The sequence below is a fragment of the Scardinius erythrophthalmus genome (genome assembly GCF_964197995.2).
Source record: "Scardinius erythrophthalmus genome assembly, chromosome: 2".
In the NCBI taxonomy this organism is placed as follows: Eukaryota; Metazoa; Chordata; class Actinopteri; order Cypriniformes; family Leuciscidae; genus Scardinius; species Scardinius erythrophthalmus.
Genome location: NC_138222.1, coordinates 55,949,001 through 55,967,453, shown reverse-complemented (window position 1 = coordinate 55,967,453; position 18,453 = coordinate 55,949,001). Strand labels below are relative to the sequence as shown.

Sequence of the window (18,453 nt, the reverse complement as noted above, 5' to 3'; positions counted from 1 at the left end):
CTGTATTAGCGTGCAATGTGAGTCAAACCCGTATTCTCTTACGAAACTCCCAAACGTGCAGATTTCTATTGGAATACCGGGATTTTGCCCATAAAATTATACCGAGCAATGGTAAATGTGACTGTATTTTAGTACCGAAACATTAAAACATGGTCAACTTGTGGTCATGTCATTTTTTAATAAACTTAAAATAAAATATAAAACATCTGTAAAATAAAGTAAGTTGAACATGAACATGGATATACAGACAGACAGGAGTCTGGATGTTGAAGGCTTATGTCTCCAGCTCATCAATGTCCAGGTGTTTTGTGAGAAGAGCTTCTGGGAGGTTCTGACACTGCAGATAGAGGAAAATCACCTGAACCTGTGACCAGAAAAACAAAAACACACGTGTGGATGTGAAAAATCATGTAAGACGACACAGGGCCAGGATTGGCTCACTACCCTGTCAATGCCCGTCTATCATGTTCTCTTCATCACTGTGATTGGCTGATTAATCCTTCAATTTGATAACGCTTACTTCACACTTGGTCTACAAATCGGCCTGAATGGGTCAAACTGATATTCATTAATGTATACATGCAGTGTTTACCAAAAATGTAAATAACTAATGGTCTACAAAAAGGTGACTATTAAAAATAATATCCGAATAACAGTTATAAGCAGGGATGCACGGTTAATAAAAATAGAAACAAAATAAGGATATGGCTTTTCAAATCAGCATGGGTGCGATTTAATCAATTTATATGAACTGCAATGTTTCGGAGTGAAAATGTAATGAGAAGTGCTTACAAATTGGATGTGGTCAAGAAAAGAGAAGCTTTAAGGCTCCCTGTGGTATTCTGGCAAGATAAAAGCTTTATGATTTAATGTTTAAAAATGAAGAAATTAAGCTATAAACATTTGTATTATAATTTTAAGGTAATAAAATTATCTTCTTAAATACTATATTTTTGATTTTACATTGAAATATTACAGTAGTAATATTTTTATTTAGATTAATATTTTATTTTGTAATAATTATTAATACAGTAAAATTGATATACAATGATTTTTCTTTCGGAATCGCAATTTTTATCCGAAAAATTGCAATTAGATTTTTTCCCCTAAATCATGCAGGCCAACAAAAAAAGCTGGAAAGAAATATCCTTTTTACTGTATTACTGTACAAAAATATAATTGTAAAGAAGATTAAAAATGCATTAACTTGCTAAGATTTTAATGTGATTATAATGTGTTGCTTGTTAAGATGAATAGGCCATTAACCCAAAAATTGTGTAAACAACAAATGGAAATGAAACACCACACTAGATAAAAAAAAAACCCACACAGAAAGGGGACTTTTCTTTCACATTTCATAAGTCCACATCATTGTGGGGTCGTATCCACTGAGTGTAGAAATGTGCTGTTTCACTTCTTCTAAAATAAACCCCAGATGATCAGAATACAAAAAATGCACGTGTGTGCGTAAACACTCAGGCTTCCAGTAAATTATCCTGCTTATAATACCTCAATACTGCACTGGACACATCAAACGTTTATGTTTTGTACTGAAGTAGCAATAATAACTCGCCTGAACCTCCACTTCTTGAGATATGTCGACACGAGCCACTGGAGGGCGCAAGAGGCTGGGGCCAAACACTGTGGCCAAATTACTCAGAGACATTTTATTCTCTTCCTTTCTCTCTGCAACACTGAGGAAGCCAAGGAAAGAGAGAGTTATGTGCATGAGAGGGAGAGAAAGAAAAGAAAACAGAGAAACATATTTATCCTATTTACATCCATTAATGGCAGAAGTGATTTCAGGTCGGTCTGGTGTGAAACTAAATCAGTGTTTTGGCAGTTACGTGCTCAAAGGATGTTATGTACCGTCTCAGGTGATGTAAGAGGAAGAGGAGAGTGTTGCGGTTTACATCTGGTAGAGCCTGCAACAGAGTCAGCATGCTATCAGCCCTGAGATATGGATCAGCAATGTCTAGAGAGAGAGAGAGAGAGAGAGAGAGAGAGAGAGAGAGAGAGAGAGAGAGAGAGAGAGAGAGAGAGAGAGAGAGAGAGAGAGATTTTCATTACAAATGCTTCATCATCATCATCATTGTTGCATGTGCAATTGTTGACCTTGGCAATTTTGCCTTCAGGTGTGTGAAGGGCTCACCTAGTGCATCTGAGAGCTCCTTGAATTGCTCAGAGGGAATAAGAGTAAAAGGAAGCTCTCTGAAGTACAGTTTCAGAGTGCCTGTTACAGCATTCACATCTATACTCCTCAGTTTACTCACAGCCTCGCGGTAATCTACAGAGAGAGAGAGAAGGACTGTGAAAATCACACACACTAGGGTTTGCACAGACTGTTCGACTTTAATGCTCTGCCATGACGCTTTAAAGTCCCCCTGTTGTCAATCATTTTATCCCTTAAAACTGACATATAAGCGTTTTTTCCTTGGAAAAAAAATGGGCTTGAATGTAACTGTACACCATTGCCTCATTTAGTATACGCGGTTCTATGAATATGCAAATGAGCCCCGCCTCCACTCACTCACACCAGCTCAGAGATCCACTCGTTGACGATCACACGTTGATCTGATTGGTTACAAGGTAGTTTGTGACGTCAGAAACACCAGCGATTTCAAACCGCGTTTTTGAGACTGTCTTTGGTTCACTGCAGTTTTAAGGAGAAAATACTCAGCAATGGTGTTGACTTATGAATTTGTACATGGTTTGTCTAAAAGCATATTAAAAACACCATATAGACAAATAAACAACATTAAAAACTTGATGTTCACCACTTTAAAGGATTAGTTCACTTTAAAAAAAAAAACTTTTGCTGATAATTTACTCACACCCATGTCATCCAAGATGTCCATGTCTTTCTTTCTTCAGTCGAAAAGAAATTAAGATTTTTGATGAAAACATTTCAGGATTTTTTTCCATATAATGGACTTCAATGGGCCCCAAACGGTTCAAGGTCCAAATGACAGTTTCAGTGCAGCTTCAAAGGGCTTTAAACGATACCAGACGATGAATAAGGGTCTTATCTAGCGAAACGATCGGTCATTAAAAAAAATTATAAAAAAGTTTAAGTTTTATAAGCACAAATGCTCGCCTTGCTCTGTTCTGTGATGCGCGATCGTGAAGTCATGTAATACGCAATTACGTTGAAAAGGTCACGCTTGACGTAGACAGAAGTACCGAGTCAGTGTTTACAAATGTGTGGAAGGAGGACCATATACACATATTCAAATGTCTTTGAGTCAGTTTATCATTTAAAATGCCCATTTCGTGTGCGTATCCTGGGTGTTTTAATATTAAAAAGCCTAAAAGAAAATTTCAAGCGTGACCTTTTCAACATAATTGCGTATTACATGACTTCACGAACGCGCATCACAGAACAGAGCAAGGTGAGCATTTGTGCTTATGAAACTTAAACTTTTTTATTTATTTTTTAAATGACCGATCGTTTCGCTAGATAAGACCCTTATTCATCGTCTGGTATCGTTTAAAGCCCTTTGAAGCTGCACTGAAACTGTCATTTGGACCTTGAACCGTTTGGGGCCCATTGAAGTCCATTATATGGAAAAAAATCCTGAAATGTTTTCATCAAAAATCTTAATTTCTTTTCGACTGAAGAAAGAAAGACATGGACATCTTGGATGACATGGGGGTGAGTAAATTATCAGCAAAAGTTTTTTTAAAAGTAAACTAATCCTTTAAGCTTGATGTCGACTAGTCGCTGATCATGGCCTATAGAGGGCGCAGCAGGATAAGAAATCTTTAAACGTCCACTTTTACACTCTGTTTCCAACAGTTAAAATGACAAATAACTGCATACTCTGAGAGCTCTCCACAATATATGTTTGATTATACCATCTAGATGCTCAAAAGTGATCAGGTGAATGCTCGTTTTAAACAGCTTATTGTACATGTAAGTTAATCGCCATTCTAAACTAATGAGTGCTGAATTGTAACACACTCACACAGACAGTAGCTTCGTATATCGCGTGCAGATCACACACAGAATCATTCGCAAAAATGTATTGTCAACATTTCTGTAATTGAAAGATTCTGTGATTTATCTGTTCTGTGATTGACAAATTCTGTGATTTATCAATAAAATAGCTTAGAAACTGAAACATTCTAGCACATTTCTTGGTAACTAAAATCCACAATCTTCACTATTAATAGAGAAACACTGCAAGGTAGAATTAATTCTCACGCAATCGCTCTCACTAATGCATTCATGTAAAAGTAATCTTTACTGTGTGCTATTTTATCTGTATCTGATTTAGAACGAGCAGAAATCTGTGAGCAATATAACGACCCAAAGACAAAATAACTGATAAAAATAAGCTATTATGTGGGAGCGATAGCCTTGTGGGCAGCGCGGTGTCATCATAGCTGTGCACAAGGCAACCTGCGTTCAGTCTCAGCTCGAGCTTCAGGCTTAATTGTTCATTATTTGTTCATTAATGACATCTTCAGTGACTAACTCGACTTTAAATCACATAAATGTTGACTTTATAAAATGTGAAGTTGTTCAACCCCTTACACACACACACACAGACTCACTAGTGTTGAATGCATGTTTAAGTGCTTGTATTTCGCTACTGGCTCCAGAGATTCTGTAGATGCCCTCTTCAGTCATGCCTCTCCTCTCAACCTCCTCCACACAGGAACGGACAATGTGAGGGACCAGCACACTCTCTTGCCTGTAAACACACAAAGACAGACACAATTCAGCCTTTAAACACTTCTCACTCTGTTTTCATTTTCCTCTTCCTTTTTTGATGACAAAACAGCTCTATTTCTTCATCTCTTAAAAAAGCAGAATCACAAATGAAAACCTCATGGTGACAGAAGGAAGCTTATTAGAAGATTGTAACATGTCTTCCTCCTAATTTACAGATTATTTGGACACTTATATCACTTTGAAATTGTATGAATATCATTGAATAGAAGTGTACAGAAGTGTACATGTTAAGATTTAAAAAATAATATTTTGAAACGTTTAGCTTGAGAAGTGGTAAAGATTTAAATAAATGAATGCCACTTGCTTTTATATTTTGCTTTAATATTCTTGGTATTTTGCTTTGCTATCAAACGCAATAGCATTAATACATTTTTAATTGTGGCTTAAAGATGCAGTATGTAATATTGAGCACTAGTGGTTAAAATGGGTACAAATCTGTGCAATATTTTCAAAATACTACTTCTGGCGAGATTCTGAAGAGTGCATTCGATGGACACTTTACTGTCCCATGAGGCCATGGGAGAGGATTTGTGAATGACAGTCAAAATAATGACCTACTCAAGAGAGTATGCGCTTTTGGACGCCAACTGGCAACCCGGGGTGTGAAAATACTATTAAATTGGCAGCGGGTGGGAACATACAGACCAAAACAAAAACAGACATTTTGACAAGGAATGCACATTTCAAAGTAGAATAACTGGCAGTATAATTGTTTTCTGGAGAAACAAGTATGTGAACTTATTGCAAACATATTATGGTATTTTTATTCTTGAGTACAGTAACAACAACAAAAAAATACATACAGCACCTGTTCAAATAGACTCAATTTAAACCATACTGAATAAATACAGCATTATGTTAGCTTCCTTACAGTATTAGTAAGTTGTGATCTGTAAAAATGATTTGGATTGTAAACTCACATTGCCACTTGTCCAATCGGCACACAGAACACCGGTTCCTGTACGAGAGGGGTGGTGCTAGGGGGCTCGAGAGGGTGGGGCATGTATTTGATTGACAGGGTTACATCAACTTGGCCCAAAGAACAAGTGACTTTCTTCCACTTCTTAAACATGTTGTCAGGGTCCAGCTGTAAAGCACACATATACAGTTCCTTTATACATTACATCAACACCTAAATGGACAGACTCAACCAAAACTGTATATATTTGTGTAGTTTAACCTAAAGCTTAAAACAGATGATGGTAAAACCGTCAGTGAGTCTTAATGATTCGATTATAGACCATAGTATTATGCACACTGGACTTAGACATTAACCGAAAAATATTTTTTGAGCATCATTTGGCTTCGGATTACATATAATACAGTACACAAGAAATATCGTTTTGGAGACACTTACACATTCTGCTAAATCCTACATTTTGTGTTCCACAAAAATAATTCTGGTTTCAAATAAAACAGTTGTAATGCTTAGTTTTTTGTGCAAACCATAATAGTTTTTAACAAACAGTATTTATTTGAAATTTTAATATTTCGTAACATTAAAAATTTCTTTACATTTGACACGTTTAATCAATTTAATGCATCCTTGCTGAATAAAAGTATTAATTCCATAAACAAAAAGTCTTACTGACCCCATACGTTTGAAAGGTATGTGTACGTGAACTCACATTTAATACCGCCCTGCCCACAATGTCATCCTGTGTGTCATTCTCACACTGCGACACAAATACCAGAAACAGTCGCTGAGCTCCGTCCACTTGAAACACAAGCTCCTATAGGCCATAACACATACAATTCAAATCAATTCAGTAAATTAAGTACATTAATACAAATTACAGATTGTATTATCTGATTTCTAAAAATTCACAATGGCTTCCCACCACTCACTTCATCCCATTGTGGTGTAACACAGAAGGCTGAAAGGCTGGTTTGTTTTCGTCTGTCGTAAAACTCAAAACCGTCTACCTCCACTAACACATATGCACCTGAAAGGTCCGGTGAAATAAAGACAAGATGCTTACTGGAAGACATTGTTCAAAGCATTCATTGCATGGAATTTTAATTAAAGGTGCAGTAAGCGATTTCTGAAAAACACTGTATCTATTTCAAATCAGCCCAAAAGCACACACCCCCTTTTCTTTCTTTGCTCTGCACCCAAAATGCACGAACACGCAATGCAAGAGCTCTTTTAGTTTTTTGCAATGCATTATTTTGCTTAAGCTATGAGCTTAAGCAAAATAATGCATTGCAAAAACTAAATCGAAGATGACGAATGAACGATAAGGAATGACATAAAGTGAACTAGGGCTGGGTAAAACAATATTGATTTCTCGATTTTAATCGATTCTCATTTTTACGAAATGATATCGATTCTTAAATCCCAAGAATCGATTAGTCATCCTGTTTTCAGTTGATGAATGAATGTAACATTGTAGCGCACATCCCATCCAAAAATTTTTAATAATCTTTGTGCTTTATTACTATTGGTATAAAACAAAGTCTCAGATTTCAAATTACATCCATTTTCTTACAAAATTCAAAAACATGAATACGGTTTTGGCGCTGTGGCGTGAGATCGCTCTGGCGCAGCTCAGCTCAAGAGAAGCACATGATCTTCTCTTCCGCCTTAATAACACCAGTTACCGGGCGAAATAAACATGAATAAGCATCTGAAAGTATGAGTACAACTTATCGAAATCCGTATCATGTGACATGGAATCGCTCAGTGTTTCAACCATGGAAAGACGTCAGTAAATCAGCTTGTAAACAATGTCATCTAACATTACATTTACCTCAGAAAAACCATATCCAGTGACCATAAACTCGTTAGTCAGCAAGAAAAATTAACTCTAGAGAGGAGCATTTTGTTAAATATATGCACCATATTACATATTCATTATAATTTTTAATGTTCTTAAATTTTTAATGCATGTTTGAATAAATCTGGCAGGTTTTTATGACAGCCACCATTTAAATGATTATATTTCATATAACTTTAAAAATCATAAAAATAAATAAAAGTGTAATTTAAGTGTTTGTATAGAAATCAGTTCATTTTTACCTTCAATATTATAGTAGGCTAATGAAGCCTATAGGCTACCATTGACTCCCATAGTTTACAGCATTAGTTAAGAGATTTGTTTTCCTTGAGAAAATTTGCCATGTATTGTACCTGATATCCAAAATAATCAATACAGAATCGAATCGAATCGGGATCAAATTCAAATCGAATTGTGAAATTTGTGTCAATACCCAGCCCTAAAGTGAACATACAGTACACAAGAGTAAATACAAGCAAGAGTTTGGTTGTTAGTCACCAACAGCAGCGGATCCAGACAAACAATGACTCTCAAAACTGTCCTAAAGCTCTTGCATGATCATAACCCTTCTTTTCCAGTGATATTCCTCTGAGCTTTTCTCTTTTGTAATGTCTCTCAGCATCTCTCTTTCTACAATCTTTCATCAAATCTTTCATCTCTCTTGTTCACTCTCTCTCCTCCCCCATCATGAGTGGATTGGCTCACTCTCTCTACTCCCTCATCATGAGTGGACACGCCCCCTACTGCTGATTGGCTCACTCTCTCCTCCCCCATCATGAGTGGACACGCCCCCTACTGCTGATTGGCTCACTCTCTCTCCTCCGTCATCATGAGTGGACACGCCCCCTACTGCTGATTGGCTCACTCTCTCTCCTCCGTCATCATGTGTGGACACGCCCCCTACTGCTGATTAGCTCACTCACTCTCTCTCCTTCCTCATCATGAGTGGACACGCCCCCTACTGCTGATTAGCTCACTCTCTCTCCTTCCTCATCATGAGTGGACACGCCCCCTACTGCTGATTAGCTCACTCTCTCTCCTCCCCCATCATGAGTGGACACGCCCCCTACTGCTGATTAGCTCACTCTCTCTCCTTCCTCATCATGAGTGGACACGCCCCCTACTGCTGATTAGCTCACTCTCTCTCCTTCCTCATCATGAGTGGACACGCCCCCTACTGCTGATTAGCTCACTCTCTCTCCTCCCCCATGAGTGGACACGCCCCCTACTGCTGATTAGCTCATTCTCTCTCCTTCCTCATCATGAGTGGACACGCCCCCTACTGCTGATTGTGTTGTGCTGCTCGGTCTTATCCACTTTCACCAGCACTTCTCAGAAATTACTTACTGCACCTTTAAAAGACTATATACTGTATACTGATTGAAAATTTGTGCTTTTTTTAATTATTAATTTTAAATGAAGCTTTATTGGGCACATTGTTTCTTTGTAGTGTGTTACTTCAGAAACAGTTTTTACGAAAGCAATTTGTGCCTCATTTTTAGGGCAGAATGTATTAGATGTGTTTGTGGGTTTGATGTGTGGCTGGGAAACTTCCATTCGTCTAAAGGCAACGTGTGTTTTGTCACTTACTGCTCGGGTGTTGCAGACCACACGCAGACTGAACCATCACATATAAGCTACCACATATGTGTGTACTCTCATCTGTGAAATTTAGACAAAGAGAGAGCATTCGTTGTGCACAAGTGTGATAGCAATGTGAGGGCAAAATTGACTGAGTAAAAGTTAGAAAGAGAGATACAGAGGTGTCTTTACTGGATCGAACGCAGTGAAGGGGAGGTTGTTGAGTCATTCTGAGTTTGATACAGGAACCGGTTACAGACAGCAGGTCTGGAGGAACTGTCTCTATACCTGTCAAACACATACATACACAAAAATGCGAGTTATGATCATAAAATCAATCATCAGGACAAAATACAGTTAAGAAAAAGATGCACTCACAGTTTCCGCTCTGTTTCTCAATGGCTTCTTTCCACTCATTCAGGTCACACAAAGAAAACAGTCGGACAGTGTGACTCTGTGGATGGAAATTTTAATCTAGTCATACTTGGGTCTTTGTTCAGAAAACTCTGGTTCCTTTCAAGGTTTCTTCCTTATTTAACTAAACATCTTAGGGAGTTTTTTTATACTTGGCGAGCTTTTAAGCTCATTTCAGCTCATTAGGGGTATTAAACCTTTATTCTCTGTATCTATTCGACTGCTTTGGAACAGTGCAGTATGTATTGTGAAAAATGCTATAAAATGTATTAAAAAAATTAAAAACTAAATCAGAAAAATTAGTGCCTATTTTAGACAGAGAGGATGTGCTTTTGTTTTGTGGTGTTGTGTTGTGGTTTCACCTTTCCACTGGTGCTGTGTAGGTCTAAAGTAAAAGATGGTGTGTTGGTCAAGAGCCACATCTCACACTCTTCAAACTTCCTCCTCAAGCGATCAACAGCACGAGAAACTGATCCCTTGCCTCCTTTCTGTAACAAACACACAATTATGAAGCTATCTAAAAGGGAACTTCACTTCTGTTATTTAAAAAAAAGTTTATTTTTCCTCTTTAGAACTTTTTTTTGGGAGATTTACCAAACCTCTGCGCCATTGTCAGCAATACACTCCTAAATAAAGTTACACCCTGATGCATTAACACTTTTCAAGGGATAGTTCCCCCAAAAATGTCATTCATTTCTCACCCTCATGTCGTTCCAAACCCGTAAGACTTTCATTTATCTTCTGAACAACAAATGAAGATCTTTTTGATGAAATCTGAGAGCTTTCTGTCCCTCCATAGACAGCTACACAACTACCACTTTGACGCTTCAAAAAGTTCATAAAGAGATCGTCAAACTAATCCATATAAATTGAGCGTTTTAGTCTACATTTTCTGAGGAGACTCGATCGCTTTGTATGATGTCCAGATTGAATTTAGGCTTTTTTTCACATATAAACATTGATCAGTAAACATAAACAGAAGCTCAACCAAACCTGCTTGACGCGGGAGAATAAACATCATTGGTTCTTGCACATCAAGCGAACATGCTTGAGCTTCCGTTTACCACAACTGATCAAGTAGGGCTCACTGCATTCTGTGCTGGACAACCAGCCACAAGCCACGCCCGTGTCCAATACGTCACCTTGTGACTCCCCATCCCCGTTACACCCCGGAAACCTGATTTGTTGTATGCAGATTTACAATTTAAAGGGTTTTAAGGCATAAGGGAAGGTGGGCTTCAGTGGGTTTCATAAAAACAGAAATATAAGAAGAAAATGAAAAAGAAATAGGTGTGAGGGTTAAGTCTTCTCGATGCTTCATCCTGCTTCAAAGTTAATGAAGGAACCATGATTTTTTCCCCCAAACCACTTCACCAGAAATCCCGCCTTGCAGCTTATTTCATTGGTTATTTAAGGTTACAGTGACGGGTAGGTTTAGGAATCAGTGTTTGGTGTAGTAGGCAATCAGTACAGTGATTGACATGACCAATAAAACTTTAAGAATCGGCTGCAGGGCGGAGTTTCTGCTGAACTGGTTTGGGGGGGGGGGGACCACTCTATGAGAATGTGACGTTTTTGGACATGGGCGTGACTTCTGATTTCACACTTGGATGTCCACCGCAGGCTGCAGCGAGACGCTTCTCCAACTGTGTGAGTTCATGAATGTTTATACGTAAATAAAATAATAAAGTGATCATGTCTCTTAAGAAAAATTGGATTAAACCGCTAAATTCATATGGATTAGTTTTACGATCTCTTTATGAATGTTTTGAAGCGTCAAAGTAGTAGTTGCGTAGCTGTTAATGGAGAGACAGAAATCTCTCAGATTTCACCAAAAAGATCTACATTTGTGTTCTGAAGATGAAGAAAAGACTTACGGGTCTGGAACGACATGAGGGTGAGTAATTAATGAATTTTAATTTTGGGTTGAACTAACGCTTTAAAGGTGCAGTAAGCGATTTCTGAAAATCATTTTTGATATTTGAAATCAAACAAACACACTTCATTGCTCCGCCCCAAAATGCACAAACACTCAATACAAGAGTGGTTGTCTCTTTTTAGCAGAAACGATTCAAGCAAATAAATAGCTACATGAAAAATAAAGCGAAGATGATGAACAAACGACAAGGAAGAAAAAGGAAAGAACATACAGGACACAAAAATATATAGTCGCTTGTTAGTCGCCAGCAGCACACCAGATCCAGACAAACAATACTCAAAACTGTCCTCTTACTAGAGCTCACATTACATCAACAGCATATCTTGATTCTGTGAAACATGTCAAAACCAATGTTACTCACATATGAAGCAGAAACAACACAACCTCTGCGTTCGTTTCAGGCCTTCCTGCTCAGGTCTCTCCAGTGCTGGAAAGTTTTTCTAATATTAACGTGGATCCAAAAGCTCTTGCATGATCATAACCCTTCTTTCCCAGTGATATTCCTCTGAGCTTTTCTCTTTTGTAATGTCTCTCAGCCATCTCTCTTTCTACAGTCTTTCTTCAAATCTCCCTCTTGCCCTTTCTCTCCTCCCCCATCATGAGTGGACACACCCCCTACTGCTGATTGGCTCACTCTCTCCTCTCCCATCATGAGTGGACACCCCCCCACTGCTGATTAGCTCACTCTCTCTCCCCCCCCACCATGATTGGACACGCCCCCTACTGCTGATTGGCTACAAGAGTGTTGTGCTGCTCAGTCCTATCCACTTTCAACAGCATTTACTGCACCTTTAATTTTGCATATTTGTTTCAAGTTTCAAGTTTGTATTTATTTATATAGCTCATTTAAAACCAAGGCTGACCAAAGCGCTGAACAATACACAAGATAAAGAACACGGACAAACCACACATTCATGACAAAAACTCACAATGAATTAAAAGCTAAAGAAAAAAAAAAGGTTTTAAGAGAAGATTTAAAAGCAGTTAAAGACTGAGCCGCTCTGATGTAAACCAGCCTAAACACAGCCTAGAGCCGGCAATAGCAAAGGCTCGGTCTCCTCTCATATTTGTTTAGTTTAATGACTGAAAAACCCAGTCAATCACATGCAAATTGCCTTACCATATGTTGCTGGAGTGCTTGTTTGAGCTGGTACATTTTAGCTCTGGTTTTGCTGATTTTCATTTGGTAGTCTGATGAGGGCAGAGGTTCAGCTGCCCAATGCAGCTTCAGGCCGACCAATGGCAGGTACCAGCAAAATCTGTACTGTGCCTGCCTCCTTTAAATGACAATACACATAAGCTCATACAGTACACATCCATATCATGCTAATTCGTAACAGAATTGTTTTAAATTATGATGTTATTATGATGTTTTCAGTGATCAGTGGAGGCTCACCCTGCACTTGTCAGTTTAGCACATAACAGCATGTCGGCGTACAAGAAGAGGTGTCTCAGGTTGTGCCCACTCTCACACACATCTACCACAAACCCATCCCGCAATAGCTGACGTCTCTGTGGACATGCACATGCGCATATGATGAAGAATGTTACATTTTAAATCAAACGTGCATGAACACGTGACACGAGCAGTGTAAGGTGAGGGAGTACCTCTCCTCTGCTAAGCTTGACAGCACGTTTGCACTGCGACCTTTCATTGACCCCAGACAGGAAGCTGCTGGTGAGACGAAGCGCTTCCTGTAGCGTGACGCTATCGGGATGATCGAGGGGCGTGTGCTTCCACAGGTCCTGAGGAGGATAGAGAAAAACGTTAATAAATCCATAGGCATGGACTAATATTTATAAATAAACGAGAGATGTGATCCTGAACAGTGTCTCACATGCAACACGAGGGTGGTTTTCATCACTCTGTCTAGCGGCTTATACAGGAGAGCTGCGGAGAATAATAATAATTGAATGTTCCCAGCATTTAATCATTTATTCAAAACCATGAAGAGAAGCACTGTTTACCTTCAAAGGTGTACTTAGTTTTGACATGGTCTGAGCCTTTGGAGGACATCATACTCTATAGATAACAAGAGACAAAGGGATTTGTGCACTTCCTCTAAAAGACAATACAGTTAACTAAAATGTGAACGGTGCGAGCAGTGGCAAATCTCGGCAGTCTGTAGTTGCAAGGGCGTTTTGTGTGATTGCAGACATCATCCAATGTCTTTATGATGTTCTGGTGTTGAGATATGGCCCATTCATGTTGTTATATGTTTGCTAGGGTGCTCTAAATAGATGGTATGGCACAGATATATTATCTTACACGTCATGCCAATCTTAACTCTATGGGACTTTTTTTCCCAGAACAAGTATGAGAGATAACAATAGTGATGCTTTGCAAAAAAGGGAAATGTGTAAGACCTCTGCAAGCGTCCTGAAACGTTGGTCCGACTGCATACACTTTAGCACGATCTCCACTGCATTCTCATAGTTGTCAATGAAGCCCCGATACACACCTAACTGGTTGACCTGCAAATTACACCACAATAAAAAAAAAGCGAGATTAAGAATAACAAAGTGCAGTAAACGGTAAAACTTTCAAACGAGTGTTTTTATAATTACGACATTACATTAAAATAATATGGTGAGAAATACCAATTTGCAATCTCAAATAGCATACAATCTGTTTTGTACAGCTAAAAAATAGACTGGAAGCGAATGACACCAGAAGCCAGACTGTCAGACATACTCAGAGACATACTCTCTCGAGTACATACTTATTTTGAATAAGTAATTACTTCACGACTGCTAAAAAAGTATGTTCTATATAGTATGAGTGTGTGTAGAATGTAATCCGGATGCACTACATTCGCCATGTTGTCATTATCATGTGACCTACCAGTGTCAGTTGTATCGCTTCACTGTCATTCATTAATCCTCTCCCGTAGCCTCATGGGACAGTAAAGTGTCCATTGTATGCACACCTCAGAATCTCGCCGGAAGAAGTAGGTCATCCGGATACTTTTTGCCTACTCTTTTATACCGTGTATTCAGAAATACTTCTTTTGTCAAATACTGTTTTATGCCTACTATACTGTAGGGAAGTATGCGATTTCGGATGCAGCCATTGAATTTACAAATGGCCACTCCAGCTCTTACAAGAAAAATAATGTGGAAACAATATAGGCCTAAGTTACTATCAAATGAATATATCTGAGCTATTCTGTAAATCCATGCAAAGTGTGAAAATGTTTGCAAATATAAAATTTCATGTCGCAAATATAAAATCAGGTTCAAATAACGAAGTTTGCTATCTGGAATTATTAATATTTACATATTTCTAACATGATGCACAACAATTTCAAAAGAAAAAGAACCACACCGATTCACAAACCAATGACTCTTTTTAGAATTGAAAATTCTGTCAGTAATCACTCGCCCTCATGTCGTTCCAAACCTGTAAGAGCTTTCTGTCCCTCCATTGACAGCTACGCAACTACCACTTCAACGCTTCAAAAAGTTCATAAAGAGACAGTAAAACTAATCCATATGAATAGACTCGATCACTTTATATGATGAACAGATTGAATTTAGGCTTTATATCAGCGGACATAAACAGAAGCTCAAACAAACCTGCTTGACGCACGAGAACGTGAGTTTCTGTTTACCACGACTGATGTGTGAGTTCATGAATGTTTAATAAATGTGAATAAAAGCATAAATTAAATCTGTTCATCATATAAAGCGATCGAGTCTCTTCAGAAAAGTTGTTTTACAATCTCTTAATGAACTTTTTGAAGCGTCAAAGTGTCAGTTGTGTAGCTGTCAATGGAGGGACAGAAAGCTCTCAGATTTCATCAAAAAGATCTTCATTAGTGTTCTGAAGATGAACGAAAGTCTTACGGGTTTGGAACGACATGAGGGTGAGTAATAAGTGACAGAATTTTCATTTTTCATTCCTTCCGACAAATCCTTCACTTAATAAACTCACTGAATCGGTCAGAGCTGCTTCATAATCAACACATAACTCACTTACTGAACTTCAATTTCATGAAATTGATTAATGATTAACATAACCAAAAAAAAAAAGTTGACATTCAATCTTTTTAGGTGGGAATTGGTGCGACCAAATGGGTCAATAGAGTCAAACCTTTGATGTTCCACCAAAAATTAGGCCAAGAGAATATAGCGTGTTCAATTATCATTTCTGTTGATGTCAATTGTGAACTGCAAATGGTTGTAAAATAAGATCAGACCAACCTAAACACATGTTTGCCAAAAAATATAATAATAACTCACAAACTTAAGAAACAGGTCTCCCACGGATAAACAATGCTCCGCTTGGTAAAGCTGCATATCCGGGCCCTCTTGTTGTGCCTGCTGATCCATCACTTTATCTGGCTGGAGTCTAGTCCGAAGGCTAGTGTAGAAGTCTTTGTGCAGATCTCTGAGCTCAGGGATTTGATAAAACACAGTCTGAACCTGCTCCGTGGACAACACGGGTTGAGAGGTTCCCGCTGCCGCCCTCAAAGCTCTCATGGGCTGCAGAGAAAGAGAAATAAGAGAGAGAGAACAGACAAACATCAGAGAACGAAAGAAAGATCGGGAACTGAAATTTGCTTATGCTGATAATAACTGATGTAGCCAGCTGAAAATGTACACGTTTATAAAAACATTATAGTATTAATAATGTAAACAACAATGCAAACTATCTGAAGCATTAGTAAAACGCTTAAATATACTTTCCCCTCTTCATCTAAAACTATGTGTGAATGCCTGGCACCATTCCTGTGAGGAAGTGGTTGAAAACGTGACACTTTTCATGCATTCTGTACTTCAACATTATGTTGCATGTCATCCTGGACTTTTTGGAAACCTTCTAGTTTTAATGATAACCACTAATGGTTTGACTAGAAAGGGAAGCAATACTTCACTAAGAGAAACAGAAGTTGACCTACAGGAAATGACAGAAGGTTTGATTTAAATAACGTGCATTTGAAACTGAATCTTAAAAAATAAGCGCTGAGAGGCATCTTGAGCGTGAGAAGAAACCCTAACTTGATATGGACTGGACAACTATGAATAATCCCGAGGTATTTAAAGACAAAACAATAAATTGTTACCTAGGCAACAAACGGCAGTGCAGTTATGGTTATTTTTATGAATAAAGGAAGTAGTTAATATGCAGGTTTGGCAATATAAGTTAGAAATAACATTTATTTATTTCTCTTATCTATGACGCTCGACCACAGTGGTTTTCACTTTCCAAATCCCAATCTGCACAGTCTGGAAAGTAAGAGTCTTCCGACACCACACTGAGGAAATGCTTCGGCCAAGAAATGTGAATATTTATATACGAATATTTATATTAAGAATAAGTAAGTAAGAGTCCTGTTTGAGTCTGAGCATATTACCGTGAGCAGCGTCTCAAGCTCTGTCAGGTAGATCTCCTCGCTGGTTAAAACCCCTTTCAGGACCACCATTCTCTTCTGAAGCAGGTCATCTGGGCTATCGGCTGTCTGGGAGAAAAACATTACAACATTGTCCTCGCATCATCAGTCAATTATTATTTTTTTTTTTTAGTCAATTATCAGTCTCGTCATTCTGACATAGACCTGCAATATACATAATATATTCATCTGTAAAGGTTTGAACTGCACACTTACTGGAGTGGATGGCAAACATGGATCAGTTTGCAGAGGGCTTTGAGAAACCCACTCCGTCTCCTCAGGGAACACATCCTGAAGCAAGTCCGAATCCACTATCTCATCATCAGTCACTGTTAGAAAAACATAACATGATATATCATACACACACACACACACACACACACACACACACTATATATCTATCTATCTATCTATCTTATATATATATATAAACATATGCTTCAAGGCTGAAGTAAATAAAGACAAATATTGTAAGGCAAGGTTAATTTGGTTTAAGCAGTTTACCAGGCGAGATGCCATGGGACTTCAGATAGTCCACTGATTCTGTGTAGAGCTCCATCAGAGCTGTCCAGAGTCACGACACGCGGCTGTGTAGTTCGTCTATGTGTGAATTCTCTCGCTTTTCGCTCACTGGAAGTCGTTTGTGGTTAACAAGCACACGTTCTTCCTGCTTCTCAGAAAGAGCAATAAGAAATAGGCGGGGAAAGTCTGATGTTCATTCAAACACTAAACATGTCGCATTTACAATGACAGTTTAGACAGGAAGAAGCAGTGTCTGCATGTTTACTTGCTTTGTGGAAAAAAAAGGGCAAAAGGACATTACATTTTCACTTCACAACAACAATAAAAACAATTGATATATTTATACATATTTATGTGTCACATGATCCTTCAGAAATCATTCCAATATGCTGATTTGCTCCTAAAAACATTTCTTATTATCAAAGAAATATATATATATATTTGATAATAAGAAATGTTTTTAGGAGCAAATCAGCATATTGCATATATATATATACAGCATATATATATATATATATATATATATATATATATATATATATATATATATATATATATATATATATATATATATATATATATATATACTGTATATATTTAATATAAGTGTAATACTTAATGTTTCTGGAAACTGGTCCTTTTTTCCCAGATTTCTTTGATGAATAAAAAGTTAAACAGCATTTGTTTCAAATAGAGATTTTTTGTAACATTACATTATTAAGACATTATTATGTCTTTACTGTCACTTTTGATCAGTTTGTGTCCTTGCTGAAAAAATATTAGTTATAAATAAAATAGGTTCTTATTTTAAAAAAAGCTATACAAATATATATAGCTGTGTAGATTTTATTACACAGTTACAACACTATTTAAAACGGGGAAAAGTGGCAGGACATGTCCGTAACTCTTGTTGCCAAAACTAGGCTCTGTATAGTGAGGCGTTCACTCACTGTTTAACACTGCCACCTACTGATAGATACTGATATAGTAATGACCACAATCTACATATCTCCCTACATACAAAATACCAGTTTGAATCCACTTTTATAAATCAACAAATCAGAAACCAGTAGGCTATAT

At 37.8% G+C, this 18,453-nt stretch overlaps 1 protein-coding gene across 2 annotated transcripts; it reads right to left on the bottom strand.

Annotated features, from left to right (window-relative positions):
* Positions 1 to 155: 155 nt before the first annotated feature.
* LOC308687405 (active breakpoint cluster region-related protein) lies at positions 156 to 17,579 on the bottom strand. Of its 2 annotated transcripts, XM_081359954.1 has the most exons (22): positions 17,356 to 17,527; positions 17,068 to 17,180; positions 16,816 to 16,920; positions 15,701 to 15,943; positions 13,823 to 13,930; positions 13,424 to 13,478; positions 13,294 to 13,346; positions 13,064 to 13,201; positions 12,852 to 12,967; positions 12,576 to 12,732; positions 9,879 to 10,004; positions 9,481 to 9,556; positions 9,295 to 9,390; positions 9,112 to 9,183; positions 6,590 to 6,687; positions 6,370 to 6,474; positions 5,662 to 5,828; positions 4,561 to 4,700; positions 2,153 to 2,287; positions 1,870 to 1,975; positions 1,574 to 1,694; positions 156 to 364 (listed from the first exon to the last, which is right to left on the bottom strand). In XM_081359954.1, the coding sequence occupies exons 1-22, from the start codon at positions 17,408 to 17,410 to the stop codon at positions 275 to 277; spliced, it is 2,475 nt and encodes an 824-aa protein (XP_081216080.1). In that variant the 5' UTR covers positions 17,411 to 17,527; the 3' UTR covers positions 156 to 274. The 2 variants fall into 2 exon arrangements, with proteins under 2 accessions (XP_081216080.1, XP_081216079.1); XM_081359953.1 differs by having other exon boundaries at positions 9,112 to 9,390; positions 17,356 to 17,579.
* Between the last annotated feature and the right edge of the window lie 874 nt (positions 17,580 to 18,453).

Bases quoted from the DNA above. Each gene is read 5' to 3' on its own strand.
- LOC308687405 (XM_081359953.1), bottom strand. From the start codon at position 17,410: ATGGAGCTCTACACAGAATCAGTGGACTATCTGAAGTCCCATGGCATC. The intron at 12,968-13,063 runs GTACTCCCTCAC...GCATGTCCACAG, and splicing joins TCAAGCTTAGCAGAGGAGAG to AGACGTCAGCTATTGCGGGA. The intron at 6,475-6,589 runs GTGAGTGGTGGG...TATGGCCTATAG, and splicing joins TTACACCACAATGGGATGAA to GAGCTTGTGTTTCAAGTGGA.